The sequence below is a fragment of the Triticum urartu genome, chromosome 6A (assembly GCF_056163025.1).
Source record: "Triticum urartu cultivar PI428250 chromosome 6A, HENAU_Tu73, whole genome shotgun sequence".
Taxonomy (NCBI): domain Eukaryota; kingdom Viridiplantae; phylum Streptophyta; class Magnoliopsida; order Poales; family Poaceae; genus Triticum; species Triticum urartu.
This window is the reverse complement of record NC_141878.1, coordinates 410591728-410602526: the sequence shown is the minus strand read 5'-3', so window position 1 is coordinate 410602526 and position 10799 is coordinate 410591728. Positions and strand designations below refer to the sequence as shown.

Here is a 10799-nt window from a genome sequence, read left to right as displayed (position 1 = left end):
CAGTAACTTGGCTAGTTACTATAACATCACATGTTCCAATGCAATATGAGTCTATAACCTAATAAATGAACCTTTGCACGAGGCTGGTCATAGTGGGGAGTATCATATACTAGTATTATGCATATAATACTAGTGTATGATACTACATCCATAGCGCATAGTATTATAGATTAGTATCATAGGTAGGGGTTGTTTGGTTCTAGCCCTAATCATGCCACACTTTACCATACAATATTGCCACACTTGTCTAAGGTTAGTTCTTCAAAATAAGAGCCACAAGTTGGCAAGCCTAAGGGAATCTTGCCACACTTTTTGAGTGTATGTGATGTGGGACCCTAACGTGGCTTGACTAAGGTGTGGCTTGAACCAAACACCCATCCAAGTTGGTCAAACTTGCCTAACCTTAGGTGTGTCAACCTTATTCTCAAACCAAACAACCCCGTAGTCTCGTTTATTGCCATGCATGACACATAGTAGCATAACATTTATTATGTTACGGTATCTATCTATGTTACTATAACCATCTCTCTCTTCTTTAATTACTTGCCACATAAGCATATTTGCGAGTCCCAAGTACATGTTACTACTTATGTTACCCCCACTATGGCCAGCCTGACACTACACTTATGTTAGGCTGGCCATAGTGGGGGTAACATAAGTAGTATCATGTACTTGGGACTCACAAACATGCTTACGTGGCAGGCAATTAAAGAAAAGAGAGATGGTTATAATAACATAGGTAGATACCATAACATAATAAATGTGGTGCTAGTGTGTGTCATGCATGGCAATAAATGAGGCCACTTATGATACTAATCTATAATACTATGCACTATAGAGGTAGTAATATAGACTAGTAACATATACATGTTACTAGTCTAAGTTACTCCCCACTATGACTAGCCTTACTACCCATTATGAAGGTAGTAATATAGTCTAGAAATATGTGTATGTTATTCTCCATTGTGGCTAATCTCATGCAACTATGCCACATCATTAAGTCATGCATGTGGTCATAAGTTCTTAAATAGTTGCAAACCACTATTTATTTTTTCTTTTCATGCATAAGTTATAATTTGTGCACTAATCTATTCATGCAATCATGCCACCTCAGCAATCATGCATGGATTTGTTTCACTAATTGTTATGCGCAACATAGACTGTCATGTTACACATTTTTAGCGCGGTCTACACATATTTGTACTTTGGACACTCGGAGCAAATATATGTAGATCATATCACACACTTTTGTTAAAAACGGCGCCGTTTGACCTCTATCCAATAGATTTTGTTGTGTTATACAACATTTTGTGACCGCTTCGTATACTTCTTTCAAAATATATCCTAAGAGCCAGGCTTCCCGAGAGCATTCTTAAATTTTGTTTTTCCAATGGTTTTAGTATTTTAGCATCTATTCACGCACATGTTTTAACAAGGTCCCTGAAGCAACGCGCAAGGCATCATCTAGTACTTAGTATGATCATAACCATGTAATCTCATATAGAAGAGATGTAAACATGTCATACTCATACAAACCCTATTTTTATGGACGCCGCTAACTGCCACACGTGTGGCAGGAAGGGAGACGCACCGCATGTCTATAATGCAAACAGATTGCCACGTCATCGCATGCATGCATGTAGGAATTTTTTTGGATTTTCAGTTTTTAAAATGTTTTATCTCTTAAACGAAAAATCCGATTAAAGATCCGTTTTCAGCATTAAATCACTCGTGATGAGATCTTCGAAACTAGATCCCATGTTGATATGTTTTGATAAATTGTTTTTTGGATTAAAAGTTGTCATGTCTATTGCATATGAATTGCCATGATGTTTACACTGAAATTGCCATGATATGTTTCAGCTATTTTCTTCTACATTTAAAAGTAAATTTTGACATTTATAAAACGGGGAATTAAGAAACTAGACTTGCCATGAACCATAAACTAAAATTGCCATGATACATGCATGTAAAATTGCCATGGTTCATACAAAAAATAATTTTCATGGTCAAAGTACTGGAGTTGCCATCATCAAAATACTAAAATTGCCATGATCTACAAACTAAAATTGCCACATGGCAACTTTAGTTTAAGCCCTATGGCAACTGCAGTGTAAATATCATGGCAACTTCTGGGCAAAAAAATAATAATTCGTCGAAACATATCAATATGGGGTCTAGTTTTGAAGATCTCGTCAAGGTGGATTTAATGGTGAAAACGGATCTTTAGTTCGCTTTTTTATTTAGGAGATACAACATTTTTAAGCCGAAAATCAAAAAAAATCCTGCTGATGTCAACTATTCATACGTGGCAAAATAAGTGGTGATGGAGGCGTGTGGGCTATGTGCAAATGCCCACACGTGTGGGCGTTAACATTTTCGATTTTTATTAGAGCTTAGCACATCTAGTTTCTCACAAGTCACAACGTACAACATCGTGGGCATATCCTCACAAAATGTATATTCTCGGGCATGTATCACAAAATACAATTCCATCCTTAGCACATTTTAGTTTCAGCAGTATGTGGTTGTAGAATTGTTTCTCAATGAACTTATCCTGTAAACCACTGGCTGGTTTGACAAAGGAGATGGTCGCAGTTCACCACAAGTAATAAGTAAGAACATACAAAGTCTACAAACTCAGTCCTGATTTCCGGCATGGTTCGGTCAAAAAATATACCAGTGCAGGATTACATCAACTTTGAAATGGAGAAATACTCAACTCAATACGAGACAATTCGTCTGACGTGTGTGCATACACCACGGGTGCTACTAGTACTACTAGTGAGATTTGACATTTCGTCCTTGGAGCTCAGGTCTGGGTGGGATGGGATGGGATGGATTGCCGCCCACAGCAGCAACAGCAAGTTCCGCTGCGATTTATGGCGCCCACCAACCGGCGACCGAACCCGCCCAAAACCAGCCACAACCACAAGGCTTGGCCGCACAGCAATCCGCTCCGCCAGTTTCTCGTTTCTCCCACCATAGTCAAAACGCCTCCCCTCTCCACCATCCTCCTCCTGTGCGCCGCTTGCCTGCTGCCTGCCTGGCTGTCTGTCTGTCGCCTGTCTCTCTCGCCGCAGAGGTCAAACCAAAAGCAGCACGCACTCCACCGCCCGCCGCGCTCTCCAATGGCGGCTCCCTCCCCCCTTCAAAACCACCGCCCGTCCCTCGCACCCTTCCCCTCGTCCTAGTAGTGCCGGCAAGCAGGTCAGGTCAGAGGGAGGAAGAAGCGTTCTGTGTGAGTTCCGTGGACGCGAATCTGTCGAGTGCCGCCGCTCATGGAGGGGATGTGGAGGAAGGCCAAGAGGGCGATGGGCATTGGCTTCTGCGCGCACCTCCCCGCCGTCGCCGGCGACCGGGACGACTGCGCCAGCGAGCGCCGCGCGTCCGACGCCTTCTCCCAGGACTCGGCGGCGCTGGCGGCGTTGGCGCACGCGTCCGCGCCCAATACGCCGGCGCAGGCGGAGGCAGCCGGCGCGCTGCTCCGCAGGTCCAAGTCGGGAGCCAAGTCCTCCAAGGTGAGGAGCCCTTTCCCCCCGCATCTACCTTCTCTCCCGGCCATTGCGTTAAGATTTGTCCTTGGTTTGCGTGCGGCCTACCCGGACATACTACTGCAGTACTACTGTACGCTACGCTAGATGTGAAATGCTGCGGACACCAGAGGCTTCCCCTACCAGTGGTTGAGTCCAGGTGCTGGTTGGAGTAATGTGGCTTCATCAGTGAAAGATTTAGGTCCTGATGTGGTTCTTCTTGCCGGCAAATCTTGGTTGAAGTGATGGCAGTTCCGTTTTGGTTTATCTTGCTTTGAGTCTAGCAACAGTTTTGTATGCATCTGACTTTTTTAATCAGGAGTATCATGTTTTGTCTCGAGCTCCACCTGTACTAATTTGGATATGCCATTTCCATTTTGTTTCTAATGCTGTTTCCTCCTGTCCCCGAGGGAACACGAGTCCGCAGATTTTCACATAAAAGTTTTATTTGCATATTTGATGATTTTGTCAAACTACCCCCTTTTAACATTATTCCAAGGGAATATCCCAGTTTTGTTTGCGCATGTCATTGACAAAATGATGCTATTTTGTTTCCCATCTTCTTCAGTACATATAGGTAGATTTCTAACAAAGTGCAAAAATGCCCAATTTGTTTCCTAGTCATATGTCGATTAGATTTTAGTTTTGTGTGCCTATCCTCCAAGGCGCTTTGGTATCGACGATGGTCAATTCCACTTGCTCTTTTTCCGTGGGATACATGTAGCTTAACGTAAGCTTCATTTCAATCAGTTGTCTCCACTTGTTCCTGCCCGAAAGGGAAAGTTGGCCTCTGTGGTCAACAATATCCACATGGTCACGTGTATCATCTTACCATCACGTTTCTTAATTTGCTAAAGGCGAACCCTTCCAACTTGAGCTGTTATCCATTACCAGGGACGCTGAATGGCCAGCCTTGCACTAGATTTTATTGGCACTTTTATAATTATTTATTATCTTGTATTACTAGTTTGTCATGGCAACCACGTGATTACTTTGAATGGTCCAGGATCTGATTTTTTTCTTACATTAATCGCTATTTTTTTCGTGTGGTGAGGACGATTCGTTGATGCCTTTATCGATGGGTTCACACTTTATTGTTTACTAGTAGTATGTCTGACTTTGTGAGATATTGTGCACGGAAGCGCGGAGAATTGACCGGCAACTTCACTAGGATCTCCTCAATATCTTCTTTGGGAGAAGGATCTCCTAAAAGGGTTGACATTTTTATCTTCATGGTGCTTGGCGGTTCTCATTTTGCTTGGCTTGGTCAGAACTCAGAAATAAATACAAAATATTTGAGAGAATAAACACTAGATTCATTATTTATTGTGATGCAAACGCTAAATCTGCAATGTTTTCAAGTCTCTGCCAAGAAATTCATTTTTATGTGTGAAGGTAGGGCCTCTACTTGTGACATAGTCTGATGCCTGAACTAATGTCTTCCTAACTTGTTTAAGAGTTGCCAAACTGTACAGCTGGAAAACCACAATGACAGAAATACTGATTCCACTCGTTTTTGTGGTGTCGGCAGTCCCTGAATGGCCAGCCTTGCCTTAGATGTTATTGGCACTTTTATATTTATAATATCCTCTATCGCTAGTTGTCATGGCAAGCACGTGATTACTTTGAATGGTCCAGGATCTGAATTTTTCTTACATAACAGCTAATGTTTTCGTGTGGTGACGACGATTCGTTGATGCCTTTATCGACGGGTTCACACTTTATTGTTTACTAGTAGTATGTCTGACTTTGTGAAATATTGTGCATGGAAAAGCGAAAGAATTGACCAGCAACTTCACTAGGATCTCCTCAGTATTTTCTCTGGGAGAAGGATCTCTTAAAAGGGTTGACATTTATCTTCATGGTGTTAGCTTTGACGGTGCTTATTTTGCTTGCTTGGTCAGAACTCAGAAATAAATGCAAAATATTTGAGAGAATAAACACTAGATTCATTATTTATTGTGATGCAAACGCTAAATCTGCAATGTTTCAAATCTCTGCCAAGAAATTCATTTTTGTGTGTGAAGGTAGGTTTCTACTTGTGAAATAGTGTGATGCCTGAACTAATGTCTTCCTAACTTGTTTAAGAGTTGCCAAACTGTCCAGCTGGAAAACCACAATGACAGAAATGCTGATTCCACTGGTTTTTGCGGTGTCGGCAGTCCCCGATAAAGACAACCAGGAGCTACTTTAGGCTTTAGCATAGTGATATATGGATTGTTATCAGCAATTTTGTGTTGACTCTGACATTTGTGGTAGGTATTGGTCTAAAGTTGTCCAGTTTTATGCTTTGGTCAAACCAATATTAGTTGGAATCTATACAGCAGTGCTGATAAATAGATACATCCAGCAAGCACTGGAGGGCAGTTGAATTTGATCATGGTTTTGTCAAACTCCTAAAATAAGTCCCTAATTGTTATCCTTTGACCTTTGTTATGTATCGGCAATATGTTTTTTTACTTCTAATTGGTTTTCTGCATTAGTACTATTAAAAAATCATTAAAGAAATAGTACCATCCTTTGTCTATTCCACTATTTTTTTTATAAAATATTAAAATTATAATTATAGTGTTGGTACACTGGTGATAATTATAAATTGGACACGGTTGAGACCACCTAACTAGAGGGTGGGTGGGAGGATATAGCATGCAGAGTGGCCTTGAATAAATGTGTCAAATGCATGCATGAGGTTGAGACACATCTATGAATCTACAAGTTGATTGAGATGAGCTTTCGTTTTCTTGTGGTCAACTTTCTGAAATAAATACCTTTCAAAAGATTTGGTGGTTTTTGGCAAGACCATTCATTCATTAGAATAGGCTCGTTAATGAAGGTAGTTTCTTGATAACAGCCCCATCATCCTAATAAAAACATGGAAAACCATCCTAATATTAGTTGAATGAAATCCGACTGCATGCTGAACCAGGAGTACCTTTGTAAGCTGCTTTTAGATTTGGAAGCTTTAGGATAAATGTTTCCTACTCCCTCCGTCCCATAATGTAAGACGTTTTCTGTCCCATAATGTAAGACGTCCCATAATGTAAGACGTTTTCTGACACTAGTCTTACATTATGGGACAGAAAGCGTCTTACATTATGGGATGGAGGGAGTACCATTTATAGTGCTTAATTATCAGCTCATTGCTTGTACAAATTAACTCTTTAACCTGACATGTCTGCTTAGCTAGAGTGCCTGACACAATAACTATGTGTGCTGGAATCCATAAATATAGTCAGCAACTTATATAGGGCATCTTAGGTGTGAGTGTCCTGCTGGCTTTTGAATTGGACTTGATAAGTGTCGTTGGGGTGTTGGGTTGCCAAATGATATAAAGTATTTTATAAGGGCTTGTCAAATTGACATTTCAACTATGCAATATTGTCAAACATTGGTTGGATTTAAAAACGGATGGTGTTGATTTTGTAACTTTGACATCAGTTTCTCAAAATGGTATGTTTTGGTGTATTTGCTATAAATGTTTCAAAGCGATCCTTTTTTCTGAGATTATGTCCATCATTATTAAACATTTCCTGTGTTTCTTTTGTTTAACTGCTGCTAAGGGATAAATTCTGATGACATACAATTAAATTAATACATGTTTTGTTTCTTTTCCAACAGAAAACGTGCGCGATATGTTTTGATTCCATGAAGCCAGGTCATGGGCAAGCCCTCTTCACTGCTGAATGTTCTCACATGTTCCATTTTCACTGCATCTCCTCCAGTGTAAAACATGGGAATTATGTATGCCCAGTTTGCCGAGCAAAGTGGAAAGAGATACCATTTAATCGCTCGCTATCTTCTATTGTTCCTCGTGGAAGAAGTGGGTTGAATGTGAACCAAGCTCGATTACCCCAACAAGATGCTTACATGGCTCTCCTCCGTCAAGTTCCAACCCGGCAGCGAGAAGTACCCACCTTGCATACTTCTGAGCCAGTAGAGTTCAATGATGATGAACCTTTGCAGCTGATGGAGGCTGCTGACAATTGTGATGTTAGTTCCAGTAAAACTGTGGAAATGAAGACATATTCAGAGTTCTCGGCCATTCCACAGTCATCATCTCAAGATGATTTCGCTGTTCTGATCCATCTGAAGGCCCCCTGTGCTAACCCAGAGCAGATCACAAGCAGACCGGTTAATGCAACCTCAGTTGGGTATCCGACATCTCGTGCCCCTGTTGATCTTGTTACCTTGCTTGATGTTAGCGGCAGTATGGCAGGAACCAAGTTGGCGCTGTTGAAGCGAGCAATGGGTTTTGTTATTCAACACCTTGGTCCATCTGATCGCCTTTCAGTCATTGCTTTCTCGTCTACTGCCAAAAGGTTGTTCCATCTCCGACGCATGTCACACTCTGGCCGACAGCAGGCCCTGCAGGCTGTTAACTCACTTGGTGCTGGTGGCGGCACAAATATTGCTGATGCGTTGAAGAAAGCTGCTAAGGTTATTGAGGATCGCAGTTATAAGAATCCAGTATGCAGTATTACTCTGTTATCAGATGGTCAAGATACCTATAATATTTCCTCAAATGTTAGGGGAACCCGTCCTGATTATAGGTCCCTTGTTCCATCTTCCATTCTAAACCAAGCTGTAGGCATAGTACCTGTCCATGGGTTTGGTTTTGGAGCAGATCATGATTCAGATGCTTTGCACTCAATTGCCGAGGTCTCTGGTGGTACATTTTCCTTCATTGAGGACGAGGGTGTGATTCAGGATGCATTTGCTCAGTGCATTGGTGGTCTTCTTAGTGTTGTTGTTCAGGATATGCGCTTAACTCTGCAGTGTGTGCATACTGGTGTTCAGCTTCGCTCCATCAAATCTGGCAGCTACTTGAGTAAGGTGGCTGGAGATGGGCGAAATGGTTCAATTGATGTTGGACATCTTTATGCTGACGAGGAGAGGGACTTTTTGCTGTCTGTGAGCTTCCCGCAATCCCGTGAACAGACCATACTCTTGAAGGTTGCCTTTTCCTACAGAGATCCGGTGACAAATGAGTGTATCAAGATCCAAGGTGACGAGGTGATGATCCTGAGGCCGAGATCACGCACACCTGAACTTGTTTGCATGGAGGTTGATCGTGAGAGGAACCGAGTCCGTGCCGCGGATTCTATTGAGGCTGCAAGGGCTGCTGCTGAGAGAGGTGTTCTTTCTGAGGCAGTGGCTATTCTTGAGGAGTGCCGAAGGGTGTTGTTAGAGTCCTTTTCAAGCCGGAATGGGGACCGTTTATGCATGGCTCTTGATGCGGAGCTGAGGGAGATGCAGGAGAGGATGGCTAGCCGGCAACGCTACGAGGCTTCAGGAAGGGCATACCTGCTGTCGGGGCTCAGCTCGCATTCTTGGCAGAGAGCCACGACACGCGGTGACTCCACGGACAGCAGTTCACTTGTTTACTCGTATCAAACACCATCCATGGTTCAGATGCTGCAGCGCTCGCAGAACCAGTGCCCTTCGCCTCAGATCCCAAGGCCACAGATCATCGTACCAACAAGGTCATTCATCCAGAAACCTCAGCCAAGGTAGAAGGTAGCAGCACGCCATCATCCCGTGAAGCAAGCACACGGATGATGGTGAAGAAATAACGCTTGGTAGGTCGAAATGTAGTAGTTTAGTATCCGTCTTTTGTTTTTCTGGTTTGAGTCGTGGTGGTGGTGGTATACCGGAGAAGGTGGGGGTGGGACGGGCTTGGAGGTATATATGTTGTGGGGGTGGTATACTGGAGAAGGTGATGGAGGGCTCACGGTGGTAAATACATTGTGGGGGGTATACTCCTGTGGTGTCAAGGAATAAGGGTTGGGGAGTAAGTAGGAGGGGGGCTGGAGATTGGTATAATGGCTTCAAGGGGAAGTGGGTGTGGTCTAGGGTAGGCTAGGTTGTCACTAAGTTGCTTTATCGGTGAACAATTTTCGTTAGGTATTTGGTAATGTAGATAAGATGGTCTGGTCTCGTCTGGTGTGATGGAACCTTGGAAATTTTGAGTTGTTGGGGGTGCAATGCGATGCAGTTCTATGGATCCAATTTCGTGTTTCGGTGAACTGTTTGTTGGTCTCTGATGATGAACTGTTTGTTGGTCTCTGATGATGAACTGTTTGTTGGTCTCTGATGATGCTCTGCTTCGTCGCCTTAAGGCGCGTCGCAAGCTTATCTGCTGGTGTGCTTTTTGTTCAATTGCTCCGGTCTAAATATTTTGTGCATGGACGACTGGGGCACGTTCAAATTGTTGTGGTGTAGGGTAGGTTTGTTGAAATTGTTGCACAAGCACGCGTTCGAAAAATCACATAATGTGAATGCAAAGATCACACGTATAAGGCCTAAACAAAATACTACTATAACAAGAAGCAAAATCTCGTAGGGCTAGTGTGAAAAAATTGAGTCTAAGCTAACACAAAACCCTAGCTAACTAGGAGTAGTGATCTATAGTCGCTCCATGACTCAAGAAGCTTCCTCGCCGGCCGTGGCCCGAGCGGGTACTCGGGCTCGGGCGAGATCGGATACTGGGACGTGACCTTGCACGTCGGCGAGGCCTCGCCGCGGCCCAAGACGGCCGTGCACTCGACCACCTTCTGCAGTTGCCTCGGCGCCGCCGGCCCCAGCAGGGCCACGTCCACCGTGGCGTTCCCTCGCCGGAGCTCCTCGGCGAGCCGCTCCCGCGCGAACCGCGGCACGGGCACGGCGTTGCCCCACGCCATCACGGACCCCACCTCCGTGACGTTCTCCTTCCTCGCGCAGAACTCTGGCACGGGCCCGCTCGCTAGCACGACGCGGCGGTAGGAGACTGACGCCGTGGTGCCGCGGTCCACGCACTCGGCGCTGTACTTGCGCGGCTCCATGATGCGGAAGGTGAGGTCGAAGGCGGGGTCGAGCGTGGCGCGCGCGAGGTCGACGTCGGGGTCGAGGCCCGAGAAGGCGGCGACGGCGACGGTGTACTCCGGGATCTTGGCCGAGTCCTCGGAGCCCGCGTACAACCAGTGAAGGATGGGCGTTATGATCACCAGCGCCGTCAGGGCGCCGAGGATGGCCGGCCAGGCGTCCCCGAGACACTTACGCGGATCGCACCCGCCGCCGCCGTCGATGTCGTCGTCTCGAGCTGCCGCCATGGCGCGCGCTGTTGGCTTCTCCGGGCGGGCTTGGCTTCCCTCTTCTTCTTGGCCTGGCCTGTTGTGTGCGGCTACGTTGTATAGTATATATAGGACGTGAAGGGCGTTGGTTATCCGGTGTTTGTGTGCCCTACGTCCATGAGTTGGGCAATGGCACAGATTGACAAATATACGTGCG

At 44.7% G+C, this 10799-nt stretch overlaps 1 protein-coding gene across 1 annotated transcript; it reads left to right on the top strand.

The window, feature by feature from the left end:
* Window positions 1-2895: 2895 nt before the first annotated feature.
* Window positions 2896-9575, top strand: LOC125513929 (E3 ubiquitin-protein ligase WAV3). The gene is made up of 2 exons (XM_048679141.2): window positions 2896-3521; window positions 7152-9575. Exons 1-2 carry the CDS (start codon window positions 3282-3284, stop codon window positions 9045-9047), a joined length of 2136 nt encoding a protein of 711 aa, XP_048535098.2. The 5' UTR covers window positions 2896-3281; the 3' UTR covers window positions 9048-9575.
* Window positions 9576-10799: the final 1224 nt, after the last annotated feature.